General features: G+C 35.7%; 1 protein-coding gene and 1 long non-coding RNA gene across 2 annotated transcripts in view; one reads left to right on the forward strand and one right to left on the reverse strand.

The window, feature by feature from the left end:
• LOC135096317 (methionine aminopeptidase 2-like) overlaps nt 1-4,598 on the reverse strand; it is a 13,891-nt gene extending 9,293 nt beyond the window's left edge. The window contains 2 exon segments of the mRNA XM_063997737.1: nt 698-886; nt 4,181-4,598. Of these exon segments, the coding sequence (XP_063853807.1) occupies nt 698-854 (157 nt within the window). The 5' untranslated portion in view covers nt 855-886; nt 4,181-4,598.
• Nucleotides 4,599-12,563: 7,965 nt separating this feature from the next.
• Nucleotides 12,564-19,708, forward strand: part of LOC135096322 (uncharacterized) — a 30,996-nt gene continuing 23,851 nt past the window's right edge. The window contains exon 1 of the long non-coding RNA XR_010264681.1: nt 12,564-12,635. This is a non-coding gene — a long non-coding RNA (uncharacterized LOC135096322). The remainder of the gene's footprint in view (nt 12,636-19,708) is intronic.

Consider the following 19,708-nt stretch of genomic DNA (forward strand, 5'->3'; position numbering starts at 1 on the left):
CATTATTTTAAGCATTATTTCAATTACCACAGCATAATTATACCATCTAATAGGCCTAAGGTATTCTTATAGGCCTGCTTCACACCCACGCCAAGCAGAAACTCGAAATAAATGAAGGAAGAAGCAGAAAAAGAAGTAAAAACAATATTAACTAAAAATACACCATTATTTTAAGCATTATTTCAATTAGCACACCATAATTACACCATCAAATAGGCCTAAGGTATTCTTATAGGCCTGATCCACACTCTCGCTGAGCAGAAACTCGAAATAAACAAAGGAAGAAGCAGAAAAAGAAAAAAAACTAACTAAAAATATACCATTATTTTAAGCATTATTTCAATTACCATAGAATAATCACACCATCTAATAGGCCTAAGGTATTCTTATAGGCCTGCTTCACACCCACGCCAAGCAGAAACTCAAAATAAATGAAGGAAGAAGTCGAAAAAGAAAAAAACAATATTAACTAAAAATACACCATTATTTTAAGCATTATTTCAATTAGCACAGCATAATTATACCATCTAATAGGCCTAAGGTATTCTTATAGGCCTGCTTCACACCCACGCCAAGCAGAAAGTCGAAATAACGAGAGGAAGAAGGAGAAACATACAAAAATGAATAAGCTAAACAGCACGAGGAACAAGCCAGACTGGGACGTCTTTAAAAATTCCCTTAATCTTTGTTTACTTGCCTGCCTTCTTCTTCTTCTTCTTCTTTTTCTTCTTCTTGGCTTCCTCAGGCGCCGTCCCGTCCCCTAGCTGGTCCAGTCTCTCCGGTTCATCTTCCTCTCCATGGCTATGTTTATCTTCGCTTTTTTCCCCGACGTTGTTCACCACGGCGGCCGCCATCTTGATACGGAGACTTCGGGTTCGGCTCTAATCTTTTAGTTTGTTTAGTTTGTTTGGCTTGGTTATTAAGATTGGATTGGATTATAATGTTTGCCTTATTTTTGTGTTTGTTGAGGGATAAGTGTTTGGTTTTCTTGATTTGTTTTGTGGGTTTTTTTTTTTTATCTTGATATTTTGGTTTCGGCGCCGAGATATTTGTTTATTATTATTATTATTAACATAGTTTGCGTGAAAATGTTTGGTTTACTTTGTTTTAGTAGACGAATCAATATTAAGAGATCGTATTTTTTTCAGTTTTTGTTTTCCTTTGTAGTTATTATGACTAATGAATGAATGCTCGAGTCTCCCAGTCCATTAAAAAAAAAAAAAATTGGTTAGAGAAAACGTTAGATGGGTGACAGTGATAATTATTTCAGGATGCAGTGTGTTGCTGTATTTGTTCCTATACTACAATAAAAAGCTTGCAGTTGTGTGTGGTGAGCAAGTCTGTCAGTCTGTCATTCATATGCGACTAACTGGAACACTGCAACACGTGAATAGTGCAGGTATTGTGAGAGTAATGAGATGTTTAGTCAGGCGTACACCTCTGAATAAAAGCATTAGAACCAAACACTTTCTATCTCTTGCTTCACACACACCTATCTCTCGCTGTCTTTCACCCCACATTACCCTCTCTCTATATTCTTTATTTCCCCACTCTTATCTCTCTGACCCGTTCTGTTCCAAGCAAGAGGGTCACGCACTTTCTATCTCTCGCTGTCTTTCACCCCACATTACCCTCTCTCTATATTCTTTATTTCCCCACTCATCTCTCTGACCCGTTCTGTTCCAAGCAAGAGGGTCACGCACTTTCTATCTCTCGCTGTCTTTCAACTCATAATTCCCTCTCTCTCTATATATATTGTTCTTTACTCTCCGTTCCGTTCCGTTCTGTTCCAAGCAAGAGGGTCACACACGCACTTTATCTCTTGTTCCACACACCTTCTATCTCTCGCTGTCTTTCATCCCATAATTCCCTCTCTCTCTATATATATTATTATTTACTTTCCCTTTTCTCTTTTCGTTTCATTCCGTTCCGTTCCAAGCAAGAGAAGGACAAGAGTCTTCCTGTTCCTTCTACCGAGTCATCAATGGATTACAGCGGCCCGTCTCTGGTAACATTGCAACACACTGTTTAATTATGTACTTTATTTTATTTTAATGGACTGATAGATATTAAGACTTAGTAAATTGTATTCTTGTTTTTTTTTATGTTGATATTTTAGTTTACATAAATAAAGAATTTTTATTATTAGATTGGATAAAATATGTAGTTTGTTTTATTTTAGCAGGCTGATAAATGTTAAAGGTTTGTGATTTGTGTAGTTTTATTTCATCTTTTTTTTTGCTTCCGCTCGTCAATACTGGCTTGTCTGTGGTGGTGTGTGCACTGCTGCATCACCACCATCACCACACACGTCTCAATGGTGTCCCCTTCATCTTACGCCACCAACACCACAAACACCATCACTTGATAACAACAAACACACACCGTCTACACGTCCACTAATAATAATAATCATCATAATAATAATGATAACAACAACAACAACAACAACAATAATAATAATAATAATAATAATAATAATAATAATAATAATAATAATAATCCTGGCTTCATCACTATCTGTATAATGAAAGGCAAGGCAACACACACACACACACACACACACACACACACATATATATATATATATATATATATATATATATATATATATATATATATATATATATATATATATATATATATATATATATATAATACACACACACACACACACACACACACACACACACACACACACTCCAGCAGGAGGGGGTGGGGTGGGGTGGGGTGGGGGCGGATGGTCTGTGTCTGGGTCGAGGCGGTGGGCCCGGTTGATGACGTCACACCTTACTTACGTACGTACGTACGTATTTCATTTTGAAAATGGCCATTGTCAAAAAGGCAGCTGGACACGAATGCTGTATATATTCTGACTCGTCATACACTCAAACTAATTAATCAAATATCAAAATATTTCCAGGCTGAGTAATAACAAAAATATTTCCACAAACATCCTGAAAAAAGTGTTGGAACTTTGACCTGCTTAAACACGATTCTAGAGCCCACAAATTTGATTCACCAGGAACGGAAAACACTTCAAAAAATCTGAATTATTTTTACAAACAACCAAAACTTAGTCGGAAGCTGAAATAAAGAAATAAATATTTAAAAAATGTCAACTTTTGCACCTTTAACGGGGCTCTAAATCATTCTTAAAGGCCACGTATTTAACTTATCAGGAGCACAAAACACTTTAACAATCATAAACTATTTTTACAAACCATAAACACTTCACTACAAGCTCTAATTAAAAACCAAAGATACCGGGATGCAAAAATATAACGGAAATTCGGCTCTTATTTACGTCACAGACAACCTCAAAATCAACGCTTTTCACTCAACACAAGAGTCAAAAACACTTCAAATACAACAAAATATTTTTACAAACCATAAAAACTTACTTAGAAGCCGAAATAAATTAACCGAGAAAAAATAAAATATTACTGGAACCTGACAAGCTGGGACAGGCAGGCCATCATGGCGGCGATGACGTCACGCAATCGCCACTTCACCTCACTCTGCCTTTATTACACCCAAACCAGATAATGGCGGATATATCTGAGTAGCGGATATGAAAGGTTAGGCGTGTGGCTCCACTTTGTGACGTGTCTGGCTTGTAATAAGTGACACATGAAGCAGATAATGGCTGAAAGATGGGCACCGCCTCAGCTGGCTCGTTTGTTTACATATCGAAAACTTGAATTTTAGCGCCTTTTTAAGGGTTTTGAACCTCCTGCAGGTGTTAATTCATTGATATTGTGTCCTGGGGGTTAGGTTAGCGTAGGTTAGGACGAGTTAGGACCGTCAAGTACTGAGCAATCTATCATATCAAAACTAACACTCTTGCCTTCACTGTGTCACTGCTGTCAGTCACTTCCAAGCCTTGTGTCAGTCACTGCAGCCTGTGTACACATTGTTTACTGTCTCTCCACAACACAGGGTATATCCAAGCCTTGTGTCAGTCACTGCAGCCTGTGTACACATTGTTTACTGTCTCTCCACAACACAGGGTATATCCAAGCCTTGTGTCAGTCACTGCAGCCTGTGTACACATTGTTTACTGTCTCTCCACAACACAGGGTATATAGAACACATCACTGTAGATCACACACACTAGCAGGCCATTACTGTCTAAACACACGCAAATATTACTTAAAACAACCCATTAGACACTCACCTACATCACCACCACGGAGACAATGTGAGCGACCGTGAGTGACCGCTCCGTGACTGACTGACTGCCACCCTTGTAGGACGCTCGGCCGAAACAAAGATGAAGATCATATATTAGTACTGATGTCTGTCTAGCACTAAAATAAAGGGAAAAATCATGCTGTAATGTTCAGGGACGTTAGTGAGGGGTAAAATAGTGCAGATTACTTAGAATTTAGACGTGAATGGCCGAGGGAAAATAGATAAATAAATAAATGAATAGTAAAGTTAGCATTGATACTTGAATGGGCGAGGGGAAATAAACAAGTGAATATTTCTTAGTTAGCACTGAGATGTGAATGGGCCAAGAGAAAATAAACAAATGAAAACTGTTGAAAAAATGCCAGAGAGAGAGAGAGAGAGAGAGAGAGAGAGAGAGAGAGAGAGAGAGAGAGAGAGAGAGAGAGAGAGAGAGAGAGAGAGAGAGAGAGATGATTTGAAGCACTTCCATCTATAAAAAAGATAAATAAATAAATAAATAAATAAAAGTAAATAAATTATAAATAAACTAAACTTAATCAGTCAGTCAGTCATTCACACAGTCAGCTGGTTACAGTCAGTCAGTCAGTCAGTCATTCAGTCAGTTAGTCAGTCAGTCAATCACTCAGTCAGTCTGTCAGTCAATCACTCAGTCAGTCAGTCAGTCAGCCAGCCAGCCAGCCAGTCAGTCAGCCAATCAGTCAGTCAGTCAGTCAATCAGTCAGTCACCCAGGCACACTCCCAGCAAGTCAACAACAGCATCAACAAAAACAACAACAACAACAATGTAAAAGGAAACAATTAGTATTTTCATCAATTTTATTTATACATATTTTCTTTGCATACGTTTTTCCGAATAGCGCGGAAACGAAACGACACGAGAGAAAAATAAAGAAAGAAAACGGAACGCGAGGTTGAACACGAACGACAGAGGCGGTGCAGGAGAGATTAGCCCAGTGAATTAATTGAAAGAATAGCAAAACTGAGTGAGAGGATGAGAAGACTGGATACACAGACAACTGCTTAAGATAATAAATGAACTGTAAAAGAAGATAAACTGATAAAATAAAGTGCTGAGGATGGATTTGAAGGGAGAAAGTGAAGTTGTATAGGAAATAATATATACAAGGAATTAATTTGGAGGTAAAAAAAGATGAGATGAAAATTAAAGACAGGAGCAAACATATAGGAGAATTAATTTGAAAGATAAAATAAAAAAGAAGAAGAGATTAATAACTAGGAGAAATAAAGGAAATAAAAAGAGAAGAGGAGAAGGAGGAGGTGAAAAAGATACAAGCTAAAAAAAAATAATAATAAATAATAAATGAATAAAGAAAGAAAGAATTACTTGAAAGAATTAAAAAAAAATCAATACAAATGAAAGATAAGCATACAAATTATCTTACAAAAAAAAAAAAATGTAAAGAATGAAGAGAAAATAAATAAGCAAATAAATAAAAAAAATAACACAGAAGATATATAACAATCGCAGCATACACAAACGACTCGGACGAATAAAATACACGAAAATACACACACAAAAAAAAAAAAAAGCCCCCAGCACATCATCATCACCGCAGCGGGGCAAATACTGCAAGCCGATTGGTCAGCATTTTTATTTGTGCAGAAGCTCTAAGCCGTCTGAAAGAATGCTGTACTGCTCCGGGTAATATTGTAAGCTTATTCTTTTTCCCGATGCACTGATAAAACTTTAAATCTTTACTCTTAAGCTGGTTTCTTCTTTCTCGGACTCCGTAATGTGATAAACTTGATTCTTGCCTTGTAAACACCATTTATTTTTTTATTTTTGGGCTTGTTAAACTTAATTCTTGCCTCGTAAACTTAAATATTGTTTTTCCTGGCTTGATACACTTAATTCTTGCCTCATAAACTCAAATATTCCTCTTCCTGGCTCAATAAATTTAATTCTTGTCTCATAAACTCAAATATTGCTTTTCCTGGCTTGATACACTTAATTCTTGCTTCATAAACTCAAATATTCCTCTTCCTGGCTCAATAAATTTAATTCTTCTCGCGTAAATTCAAATGTTGCTTTTCCTGGCTTGATACACTTAATTCTTGCCTCATAAACTCAAATATTCCTCTTCCTGGCTCAATAAATTTAATTCTTGTCTTGTAAATTCAAATGTTGCTTTTCTTGGCTTGATACACTTAATTCTTGCCTCATAAACTCAAATATTCCTCTTCCTGGCTCAATAAATTTAATTCTTGTCTTGTAAACTCAAATATTGCTTTTCCTGGCTTGATACACTTAATTCTTGCCTCTTAAACTCAAATATTGTTTTTCCTGGCTCAATAAATTTAATTCTTGCCTCATAAACTCAAATATTGCTTTTCCTGGCTTGATACACTTAATTCTTGCTTCATAAACTCAAATATTCCTCTTCCTGGCTCAATAAATTTAATTCTTGCCTCTTAAACTCAAATATTGCTTTTCCTTGCTTGATACACTTAATTCTTGCTTCATAAACTCAAATATTCCTCTTCCTGGCTCAATAAATTTAATTCTTGCCTCTTAAACTCAAATATTGCTTTTCCTGGCTTGATACACTTAATTCTTGCCTCATAAACTCAAATATTCCTCTTCCTGGCTCAATAAATTTAATTCTTGCCTCATAAACTCAAATATTGCTTTTCTTGGCTTGATACACTTAATTCTTGCCTCATAAACTCAAATATTCCTCTTCCTGGCTCAATAAATTTAATTCTTGTCTCATAAACTCAAATATTGCTTTTCTTGGCTTGATACACTTAATTCTTGCCTCATAAACTCAAATATTCCTCTTCCTGGCTCAATAAATTTAATTCTTGTCTTGTAAACTCAAATGTTGCTTTTCCTGGCTTGATACACTTAATTCTTGCCTCATAAACTCAAATATTGTAAGCTTATTCTTTTTCCCAATGCACTGATAAAACTTTAAATCTTTACTCTTAAGCTGGTTTCTTCTTTCTCGGACTCCGTAATGTGATAAACATGATTCTTGCCTTGTAAACACCATTTATTTTTTTATTTTTGGGCTTGTTAAACTTAATTCTTGCCTCGTAAGCTTAAATATTGTTTTTCCTGGCTTGATACACTTAATTCTTGCCTCATAAACTCAAATATTCCTCTTCCTGGCTCAATAAATTTAATTCTTGTCTTGTAAACTTAAATATTGTTTTTCCTGGCTTGATACACTTAATTCTTGTCTCTTAAACTCAAATACACCTAATTCTTGCCTTATAAACTCAAACATTGTTTTTCCTGGCTTCATAAAACTTAATTCTTGCCTCATAAACTCAAATATTCCTCTTCCTGGCTTGATAAATTTAATTCTTGCCTCATAAACTCAAATATTCCTCTTCCTGGCTCAATAAATTTAATTCTTATCTCTTAAACTCAAATATTGCTTTTCCTGGCTCAATAAATTTAATTCTTGTCTTGTAAACTCAAATGTTGCTTTTCCTGGCTTGATACACTTAATTCTTGCCTCATAAACTTAAATATTGTTTTTCCTGGCTTGATACACTTAATTCTTGTCTCTTAAACTCAAATATTCCTCTTCCTGGCTCAATAAATTTAATTCTTGTCTTGTAAACTCAAATGTTGCTTTTCCTGGCTTGATACACTTAATTCTTGCCTCATAAACTCAAATATTCCTTTTCCTGGCTCAATAAATTTAATTCTTGTCTCGTAAACTCAAATATTGCTTTTCCTGGCTTGATAAACTTAATTCTTGCCTCATAAACTCAAATATTCCTCTTCCTGGCTCAATAAATTTAATTCTTGTCTCGTAAATTCAAATGTTGCTTTTCCTGGCTTGATACACTTAATTCTTGCCTCATAAACTCAAATATTGCTTTTCTTGGCCTAACAAACTTAATTCTTGCCTCGTAAATTCAAACATTTTCTCCTGGTTCATTAATAAACTTAATTTTTAACTCATAACCTGACATATTCTTTTTCCTGGCTCAGTAAACTTAATTCTTGCCTCGTAAACTCAAACATTGCTTTTCTTGGCCTAACAAACTTAATTCTTGCCTCATAAACTCAAATATTGTTTTTCTTGGCCTAACAAACTTAATTCTTGCCTCGTAAACTCAAACATTTTTTCCTGGTTCGTTAATAAACTTAATTTTTTACTCCTAACCTGAAATATTCTTTTTCCCGGCTCAGTAAACTTAATTCTTGCCTCATAAACTCAAATATTGCTTTTCTTGGCCTAACAAACTTAATTCTTGCCTCGTACACTCAAACATTTTTTCCTGGTTCGTTAATAAACTTAATTTTTAACTCATAACCCGACATATTCTTTTTCCTGGCACGGTAAACTTAATTCTTCTTTCATAAACTCAAATATTGCTTTTCTTGGCCTAACAAACTTAATTCTTGCCTCATAAACTTAAATATTGCATTTCCTGGCTTGATACACTTAATTCTTGCCTCATAAACTCAAATATTGCTTTTCCTGGCTTGATACACTTAATTCTTGCCTCATAAACTCAAATATTGCTTTTCTTGGCCTAACAAACTTAATTCTTGCCTCATAAACTCAAACATTTTCTCCTGGTTCATTAATAAACTTAATTTTTAACTCCTAACCTCACATATTCTTTTTCCTGGCTCAGTAAACTTAATTCTTGCCTCATAAACTCAAATATTCCTCTTCCTGGCTCAATAAATTTAATTCTTGTCTCGTAAATTCAAATGTTGCTTTTCCTGGCTTGATACACTTAATTCTTGCCTCATAAACTCAAATATTCCTCTTCCTGGCTCAATAAATTTAATTCTTGTCTCGTAAATTCAAATGTTGCTTTTCCTGGCTTGATACACTTAATTCTTGCCTCATAAACTCAAATATTGCTTTTCTTGGCCTAACAAACTTAATTCTTGCCTCGTAAACTCAAACATTTTCTCCTGGTTCATTAATAAACTTAATTTTTAACTCATAACCTGACATATTCTTTTTCCTGGCTCAGTAAACTTAATTCTTGCCTTATAAACTCAAATATTGCTTTTCTTGGCCTAACAAACTTAATTCTTGCCTCGTAAACTCAAACATTGCTTTTCTTGGCCTAACAAACTTAATTCTTGCCTCATAAACTCAAATATTGCTTTTTTTGGCCTAACAAACTTAATTCTTGCCTCATAAACTCAAATATTGTTTTTCTTGGCCTAACAAACTTAATTCTTGCCTCGTAAACTCAAACATTTTTTCCTGGTTCGTTAATAAACTTAATTTTTAACTCATAACCCGACATATTCTTTTTCCCGGCTCGGTAAACTTAATTCTTGCCTCATAAACTCAAATATTGCTTTTCTTGGCCTAACAAACTTAATTCTTGCCTCGTAAACTCAAACATTTTTTCCTGGTTCGTTACTAAACTTAATTTTTAACTCCCAACCTGACATATTCTTTTTCCTGGCTCGGTAAACTTAATTCTTGCCTTATAAACTCAAATATTGCTTTTCTTGGCCTAACAAACTTAATTCTTGCCTCGTAAACTCAAACATTTTTTCCTGGTTCGTTACTAAACTTAATTTTTAACTCCCAACCTGACATATTCTTTTTCCTGGCTCAGTAAACTTAATTCTTGCCTCATAAACTCAAATATTGCTTTTCTTGGCCTAACAAACTTAATTCTTGCCTCATAAACTCAAATATTGCTTTTCTTGGCCTAACAAACTTAATTCTTGCCTCATAAACTCAAACATTGCTTTTCTTGGCCTAACAAACTTAATTTTTGCCTCGTAAACTAAAAAATTCCTTTCTCCTGACTCGATTAATTTTTAACTTCTAACCTCAAATATTCTTTTCCTGATTCAATGTAGAGCATTCACATTTCTCTTAACTCCCAAAGATATAGGGTAGTGTACATTAGCTTGTTTGTTCACTATGACATCAAGTAAAATAATAATAGAAAAAAAAGAAAGAAAAGAAGAAGAAAAAAAAGCAGAAGGGTTACGACTGACTGCCAGACATAAACAAAGATTACAGCTCCTGATTACACACTTATTTATGATTTAGTGATATAATAAACTTTTTTAATTGACTCCTAAATACGTGCGGCTGTGTTCTTTTGTAAATAATAGATAAGAAATACTAGATAGGGGGAAACTAGCTTGTTTTTCCATTACAGCATGAAGGAAAAGACATAAAAATAAGTAAATAAATAAAGAAAAGAAATAAAAATCTGCTGACTCAATAATACGAAACAATTTAACCCTTTGACTCTTAAACACGTGTGGCTGTTTGTTCTTTCGTGAACATCAATGAAAATAATGCAAACTTAATGAAATAAAGCCAAGTATTTGTCACTACAGAGTCTGACATGTAGTGAAGAATGATGAGCTTAACATAACATAGTGAACACAAGGTTATTTACACTCACCCTCTCTCTGCCTGTCACAACTCAACACAAGCTCTTGAGGAAAATATGACTAATGTAATGAAATAAACCCATATATTTGTCATTACACAGCCTGACTTGTAGTGAAGATCAGTAAGAGTTTAACAGACAATACAAGGATATTTTCACTCAGTCTCTCTGCGTCCATCACAGCAAATGAACGAAAGCTGTTTAAAAGGGCAATATAGCGCTGTATAACTAAGCATGCTGAAAATAGAGTGTCCATTGTACCTATCAACAGTCTAACACCTAAACACTCCCTCGGTAAGGCAGAGAAATCAACGAAAGCCGGTACGCGAGAGATATGAAATTCGGTAACTTGTTCTGAGGAAAATAGAATGTTTGTATGGAGCAACATTGGGGTAAATAACACCTACATGTACCTGTGTGTGTGTGTGTGTGTGTGTGTGTGTGTGTGTGTGTGTGTGTGTGTGTGTGTCCATGAAGCTGTCTGTTTGTCTACCTATCAATCTGTCTATCTATCTGTGTGTGTGTGTGTGTGTGTGTGTGTGTTTGTCCATGAAGCTGTCTGTTTGTCTACCTATTAATCTGTCTATCTATCTGTGTGTGTGTGTGTGTGTGTGTGTGTGTGTGTGTGTGTGTGTGTGTGTGTGTGTGTGTGTGTGTGTGTGTGTGTGTGTGTGTGTGTGTGTGTGTGTGTGTGTGTGTGTGGGCACTAAAACATGCCACAACACATCACAGGCAGCCTAGGGTACAGCAAGTGTCAGGCAACCCTCTCACTAATGTAGTGGACACGGCCGGGCGGAGGTGGTGATGCTGGTGATGCTGACACGAACAATAACAAGTGGAGTCTAACAATGTATTCTGAAGGACAAGTAGAATATTCTCTCCCTTATACTTCAAAATGCTATCCTTTCCTTTATTCTTTCAAATGTAACCTTCCCTTCATCCGTGTATTCTCAAACACTATTCTCTTTCTCTCTCTCTCTCTCTCTCTCTCTCTCTCTCTCTCTCTCTCTCTCTCTGTCAACACTGTTTTCTCAAGGCCACAGAGATGACCAGCCAGGATTTCAAGGGTGTTTCTCAAGTTTGTAATGTAGAAATGTTGTTAATCTGTCACTAGAACCTTAAAAACACCGTTGCAAACCCACTGTCTCTCTGTCAACACTGTTTTCTCAAGGCCACAGCTGAATTTTCAAGAGTGTTTCTCCAGTTAGTAATGTAGAAATATTAATCTGTCACTAGAACCTTAAAAACACCCTTGCAAACCCTATCTCTCTAAACACACCTGTACCTATTTTAAGCCTTCCAAATGCACAAATGATCAATAAAATGGAGTATATTTTTTAACTTATTCTTCCAAACATATATTTTTTTCCTTTATTCCATCAACAGTAATATTCCTTCAGACGTGTTACAGTTTCTCTCTCACAATCTCTTCCAAACATTCATTAAAGTGCTTTTTCTTAGTCTCTTAAACATAACCTTTCCAAAACACTGCCTCATATCTCTCTCTCTCTCTCTGAAGCTTTTAAACAAACAATCTTTATCAAAACACACCAAAATCTTTAATAATCTTAAACATAACCTTTCTAAAACATTGCTTCATCTCTCTCTCTCTCTCTCTCTGAAGCTTTTAAACATACAATCCTTATCAGAACACACCAAAATCTTTAATAATTTTGAATGTAACCTTACAAAACACTGTCTCGTCTCTCTCTCTCTCTCTGAAGCTTTTAAACATACAATCCTTATCAAAACACACCAAAATCTTTAATAATTTCGAACGTAACCTTACAAAACACTGCCTCGTATCTCTCTCTCTCACTCTCTTTCTCTCTCTCTGTAGCTTCCAAACGTACAGTCTTCACTAAAACGTAAAGCCCATTTCAAACACGATACTCAAAAGCTCATGTCAACTCTGCAAGACTCCACTGTGCCTGTCGTAACTAGCCAAGACGTTTGCTGAGGCGGTAATACGTAAAGTTGTTAGGTTAGGTTAGCTCTTGTGTGTGTGTTTGTGTGTTTACGTGATGTTTGTTTATGTTGAGGCAATGTCGTGTAAGGTTGTTAGGTTAGGTTTTGTGTGTGTGTTTGTGTGTTTACATGTTTGTTTGTGCTGAGGCGATATTGTGTAAGGTTGTTAGGTTACGTTAGGTTAGGTTAGGTTAGGTTAGGTTAGGTTAGGTTTTGTGTGTGTGTTTGTGTGTATAGATATTATTTGTTTGTATGTTTTTTTTTTCTTTCTTTCATTGCAGTTTTGTTTTGTTTTATTTATTTATTTATTTATTTGTTTTTATTGTAATTTTTTCTATGTCTTATTTTATTTTGTTATTTATTTATTTATTTTTTATTATTTTTTTTCTGTATCTATTTTATTTTATTTATTTTTATTGTCTTTTTTTAAATTTTACCACGTGTTATTCACTACCTATTAATTTATTTTTGCTATATTTTTCTATAACTTATTTATCTTTATTACATCACAACATATTAATTGATAGATTTTTCTTGATTATCTTCTTATTTTTTTTCTCTCTCTCTCTTCCTTCCTTCCTTCCTCTCTTTCACAATTAATAACTTCTCATATTTCATTCTGCATTATTCCTCTTTTATTTATTCCTTCATAATTGTTAAGTCTGCATACACATATTCTTTCACTTATTATTTTCCTTTTTCAGTTTCTCCTTTATTTGTTATGCTTTTTCTTTCAACGCAGCTTTTATCTATCTATTCATTCTATTTTATTTCATTTTCTCTCTATTTTTTTTTTTAAATCATATCTTTCCTCTTTGTTTATTTACTTCATTACGTATGTCAATTTTTTTATTTATTTATTTATTTTTTTTTTTGTTTATGCAACTTGTTCCTTTTTTCATCTATTTCCTCAAAGACTTGGGTCAACACAGTGCTACACAACTCGGCATCACAACACTGGATGATCTTAATGCTAGCTCACTCTTCTCTCTCAAGTGTCATTCCCGTTACATCCACAACTAGTGATCTATCTTTAAAAATAAATAGATAAATAAATAAGAATAAAAATAAAAGCCTAACACTTTATTGGTAATTGTTGACGCAAATCTTGAAAAACCTGACTACATAAAATGCCTAACACTTCCGTATCTCATTTGATAATATTGTTACCTCTATTTTTTTATTGATAATTGTTGATGCAAAGGTTGATCTTGAAAAACCTGACTTTGTATATAAAAAACCTAACACTTCCGTATCTCATTTGATAATATTGTTACCTCTATTTTTTTATTGATAATTGTTGACGCAAATCTTGACCTTGAAAAACCTCTGTATATAAAATGCCTAACACTTCGGTACCTCATTTGATAATACTGTAAGTTACACCACTCACTTCTTATTGATAATTGTTGACGCAAATCGTAATCTTGAAAAACACTTGATTCTTCTAGTACAAACACTGGCAAACAGTTCCGCAGCGCTACACTTGATGATAACACAAGTTTTGTCACTCGAATTTTAAAGACAACTGTTTACGCAAATGTTCGTCTTGAAAAACACTGCAGAAAACAGCCCTTTAGAAAAAAAAATGTAATTCTTTTGATACACACACTGTTAAACAGCTCAAAATCCTTACAGCTGATGATATTACAAGTACATCACACATCTCCTTGCAATATATAGCCAATAGGTAGACGACTGTTAAGCTTTCCCTCTAATTTTCTTACGTACAAACAGACAGACGCATCACAACAGTGGCCTTGCTCATCAACTGCATAGCTCAAGTTATTTATTTATTTATTTTTAAGATATAAATCCTTTTTTTTTTTTTAATTAATGCTTGGAAAGGTGGTTCTCTCTCTCTCTCTCTCTCTCTCTCTCTCTCTCTCTCTCTCTCTCTCTCTCTCTCTCTCTGCCAATACACACAAAATACATCAAAACATGAAATACACAATAAATAAAGATATGGTAACTTATGCTATACTAACACACATACACACACACACTTGTAAATATGTGTGTGTGTGTGTGTGTGTGTGTGTGTGTGTGTGTGTGTGTGTGTGTGTGTGTGTGTGTGATAGTGAAAGTTTAAACATATGAAAAAGTAAACAATGTATGTATGTATGTATGTATGTATGAAATTATCCTATCAAAAAATAAACAAATAAATAAAAACTGATCAAAAAAAATATAGAAAAAAAATTACTTGCAAAAAAAAAGAGGAGGAAAATTCAATTCAATATCGAAAAAAAAAATTAAATGATGTACAAGTTTAAAAATATATGAAACACGACACAACACGAGTGACGCGAAGATGCATAAGCGCAACGAACAAAACAAAATCCAGAAACGACGCAATAAGCAACAAAATAACACAGAAAAAGAAAGAAAAAAGAAAGAAAAAGTAAAAAAAAATAATAAAAACAATAATAATCTAGCAAAAATAACATAGAAGAGGAGAAAGAAAAGAGGAAAATAACAATAATAACAATAATAATCACATAACAAAAAAGAAGATAAAAAAAAAATAATAATAATAATAATTCAGATTAATACAACCTTAAAAACTACAAGTCAGACAAAACATCATTAAATCAACCTTACTTCAACTACAATAAAGACATCTGAAAAACACTTTGCTAATTAAGAATAAATGAAACAATAAATTATGCAGAAAGTCACATCAACCCCCCCCCCCTCTCTCTCTCTCTCTCTCTCTCTCTCTCTCTCTCTCTCTCTCTCTCTCTCTCTCTCTCTCTAATATGACAATATACCAGTGAATGATGTAGGCAAAGGACACACACCGGTATAGGCTCACCTCTCCCCGCCCCCCCCTTGCATCACCCGGGCAGCAGAGGGGGCCAGGTTAGCAGCAGCAGCAGCAGCAGCAGCCACCTCCTCTTCCTCCTCCTTCTTCTTCTCCTCTTCCCCGCGGACCAACTCATCGGCCGCTGCTTGCTCTTCAAACAGGAATATACTTTCTTTCTTGTCCTTTGTGTTGTAGACGTCAATTCTGTAAGGAGGAGGAGGAGGAGGAGGTGAAGAAAAGGAATATGAATGAATGGAGGAAGAGAACACAAGAACATAAGAACATAATAAATAAGGGAAGCTGCAAGAAGCGAGCAGGTTTACACGCGGCAGTCCCTGTATGAACACACTACCTATTTCCATCTGTTATCCCCAGCCATAAACTTGTCTAATCTTCTCTTAAAGCTCTCTAGTGTCCCACCACTAACTACATCATTACTGAGTCCGTTCCACTCATCTACCACTATTTGAGAACCAATTTTTTCCTATCTCCTTCCTAAACCTAAATTTTTCAATTTAGATAGATAGGAGGAGATAGAAGAGAAAGGAAGGAAAGAAAGAAGGAAAGGGTGATAAAGACAAGGAGGAGGAAGAGAGGATAGAAGGAAGAATGGAAAAGTTTACGATTAATCAACTGAACAACAACAACAACAACAAAGATAATATATAAACAGTTACATAGCCATAACCTGTCAGCCAAGGCACTAAATACATCTGACCGTAAGATACCTCAGACTTAAATCTCTCATTTGTGAGAAGAGATGACTTTTCTCGTGGTAAACTATAAAGCTTATTCTGCACAGTAGAATGTGTGGGAATGAGGGGGGGAAGAGAAGGGTGATGAGAACAAAAACAAAAGTGTAAGAATTATTAATTAGATACAAGCAAATGTACCTCAAAAAGAATATATTTTCTAAAACGAACAGGAACAAGAACAGACACGAAACAGAGAAACAAAACAAAACAAAACAAGAATGAGCAATGAGAACAACAACAACAACAACAACAGCACGCACGTACTTGTCGTAAATGATGCCGTGGAGTCCGACCTTCTTGAGAAACTTGATATTTTCCTGGTCGTTGTTGTGGTCGCCCCAGCAAAACACGATCAGGTTGTGTTCCATGGCCGCAGTAATCTGGCTGGGGTCACGCATCAAGTCCTCTGTGTGCACGTTGATGCCCTGTGGTGTGTGAGGTCAGGTTAGGTGAGGTTAGGAAGGAAGGAAGGAAGGATACATAAATAGAAGGATGGAAGGAAGAAAAGAATAAAGGAAAGAAAAAAGAATGAAAGATAAAAGGAAGTAAAGAAGGATGGAAGGGAAGAAACAATTGTACAAGTTTCTTATACAAATAACCCTTTCTCTCTCTCTCTCTCTCTCTCTACAACCACCAAACGCAACACACGTCACACATAAACACACCCTAAAGATCTCTACCCACACTCCCTTACCAAAACCCTCACACCAACACACACACACACACACACACACACAACACTATCTACCCTCTCTCTTACCAGAATATCAGCATTGACAGCATAGAGAATAGCTTGCTGTACACTGTTCGTCCTCTGGTCCTCGTAGGGTGGCCAGACCTCGGAGACGCCCTGAGTAAGGAACATAACCGGGTATCTGTTCTGCTTCAGCCTCAGCATCGTGCAGATATCGGGGTGGAAGCAGGAAAACACAATCTTCCTCTTGTCGGAGTGCTCCAGTATCATCTGCGGGGAGGGACGGGAGAGAGAGAAGGCACTGAGAGAGAGGTTAGGGCTGTGTAGGGGAGTAAAAGGCTGGGGAGGAAATTCTGTGTCATTTTCATTGTGTTTTTTTTGGTTTTTCAGGTTTCTAATGGGTTTTGTGGCAGCTTCTTCATCTTTCGTTGTGTTTATTGGTGTTTTTCAGGTTTGTAATGGTGTTGTGGCAGCTGCTTCATCTTTAATTGATTGTGTTTTTTGGTGTTTTCGGGTTTATGATGGATTTTGTGGCAGATACTTCATTTTTCGTGTTTATTGGTGTTTTTCAGGTTTGTAATGGTGTTGTGGCAGCTACATAATTTTTTTGTACTTATTTCACTAACTTAACCAAGCAGCATTACGACCGTGTTTCTTTGGTCACCGCTACAGAAGGTGTTAGATACACATTCTTTGGGGCATAAAAATGGACTAGACTCAGTAGTAGAACCAAATTTAGCTGTACATTGTGTGGTTTTGGATGGATTTATCGGTGTTTTAGTATGTTTTGTGGCGTTTTGGGGTGTTTTGGGGAGTTTTGGGGAGTTTTGGGGTATTTTTGACATTTTTAAGGGAGTTCTAGCTGGGCTTTTTAGGGTGTTTTTGAGGTTTTTTGGATTTTTAAAGGGGTTCTGTGAGGTTCTGGCTCTTTTTTTGTTTTTGGGTTTTAAAGGATGTTCTGTGAGTTCCTGGCTGGTGTTTTTTTGGTGTTTTGACAGTGTTTTGACAGTGTTTGGAGTGTTTTAAAGTGATTTTTTTTCTGTAGGGGTTTCAAGTGTCTTTTTAAGCCTTTCAAAACTTTTAAACTGAATTAACAAGGATTAGACAGACAGACGCAGACACACACACCTTAACAATCAAATCAAGAAAGTAATCAAGTTTGAAATGACTCAGTAATGCAAAAAATAGAACACACAAACAAACAAACAAACAAGCAGACAAACCTTAATAATCAAATCGAGGAAATGATTAAGTTCAAACGGGTGCTGAAGTTCATACGTCCCATCTCTCATCTGCATTGTCCACTTCACCTCCACATTGAACCCACAGGTATGGGGCACCACCTCCAGGGCCTTCTGCAGAGTGGGGAAGGGCTGGTGATCCTCAAAGTCCTCATCCTGGAATTTACTCAACCCTTTCTCCTTCTTGTGGTACACCTGGGGAGGGGCATGAGAGGTCACTGGGATTAGCAAAGGTGTTTTTCTTAGGTTAGGGAAATTTCTGGGGTGTTTTGGGTAGGTTAGGGAAGTTTTCAGGGTGTTTTTGTTGGGCTAGGTTGGGTTGGGTTAGGTTAGGTTAGGTTAGGTTAGGTTAGGTTGGGTTGGGTTGGGTTAGGTTAGGTTAGGTTGGGTTAGGTTAGGTTGGGTTAGGGGTGTGAAAATGGATTTGAGTTAGGTTAGGTTACTGCAGTGGTTTCCAACCTTTTCAAATTCTCGTTCCCCCTTCATTAAATGGCACAAGTCAGAGATAAAAAATGATACAATAGATAATTATGTAAGTATTCCTTAGTTACTTAGTAGCATTTGAAATCATTTATAATTGTATTTAGACAATAACATTTCATAATTCATATCTGAAATGTTTTCTCAATACTTAACCAATTGTGTATTCCATCAAAACCAATAATGTTGATATGTAATCATCTACTAAGTCATTTGTCTACTTTATAAAGTGCTTACGCCCCCCTGCCAGCCCTTCCTGCCCCCTTAGGACGGCGCGCCCCACGGCTTGGAAACCACTGGGTTAATGTGTGTTTGAGAGAGAGAGAGAGAGAGAGAGAGAGAGAGAGAGAGAGAGAGAGAGAGAGAGAGAGAGAGAGAGAGAGAGAGAGAGAGAGAGAGAAATAACAAAACGAAAAATAAACAAAAAATAACAATAATAACAAAAACAAGAAAAAACACCCAGAGAGAGAGAGAGAGAGAGAGCTATCTTTACCATCAGGAAATAGATCCACAATCGGGATGGTGGGGGGGTCAGTCTGCTTGAGTTCCCCCTTTCCTCCTCCTCCTCCTCCTCCTCCTGCTCCTCCCTTCTTCTTCTTCTTGTTCCTCTTCTTCTTCTTGCTGGCACCGCCTTCACCCTCAACCTAATAATAATAATAATAATAATAATAATAATAATAATAACAATAATAATAATAATAATAATAACAATAATAATAATAATAATAACAATAATAATAATAATAATGTTTTTTTTTCATTTTAGGTCAATATGATATCGAATTTATTATATAGTTGTCAATTTGTGGTAGTAGTAGTAGTAGTAGAAGAAGTAGAAGTGGTAGTAGCAATGGTAGTAGTAGTAGTAGTAGTAGTAGAAGTGGTAGTAGCAATGGTAGTAGTAGTAGTAGTAGTAGTAGTAGTAGTAGTAGTAGTAGTAGTAGTAGTAGTAGTAGTAGAAGAAGAAGAAAACATTTATTACCTTGAGAGGCTGAAAAGTAAAACAAAATATACTGTAATAATTTGCAACAACAACAACAACAACAACTTAATCCTAATAAAATATATACACACTTATCACCACCACCACCACCACCACCACAACAACAACAACAACAACAACAACCAGGCCAGGCTCACCTCCTCGTCAGGATGCAGTGTGTTGCTGTATTTGTTCCTATACTAT

Source organism: Scylla paramamosain, unplaced genomic scaffold, assembly GCF_035594125.1.
Source record: "Scylla paramamosain isolate STU-SP2022 unplaced genomic scaffold, ASM3559412v1 Contig3, whole genome shotgun sequence".
Taxonomy (NCBI): domain Eukaryota; kingdom Metazoa; phylum Arthropoda; class Malacostraca; order Decapoda; family Portunidae; genus Scylla; species Scylla paramamosain.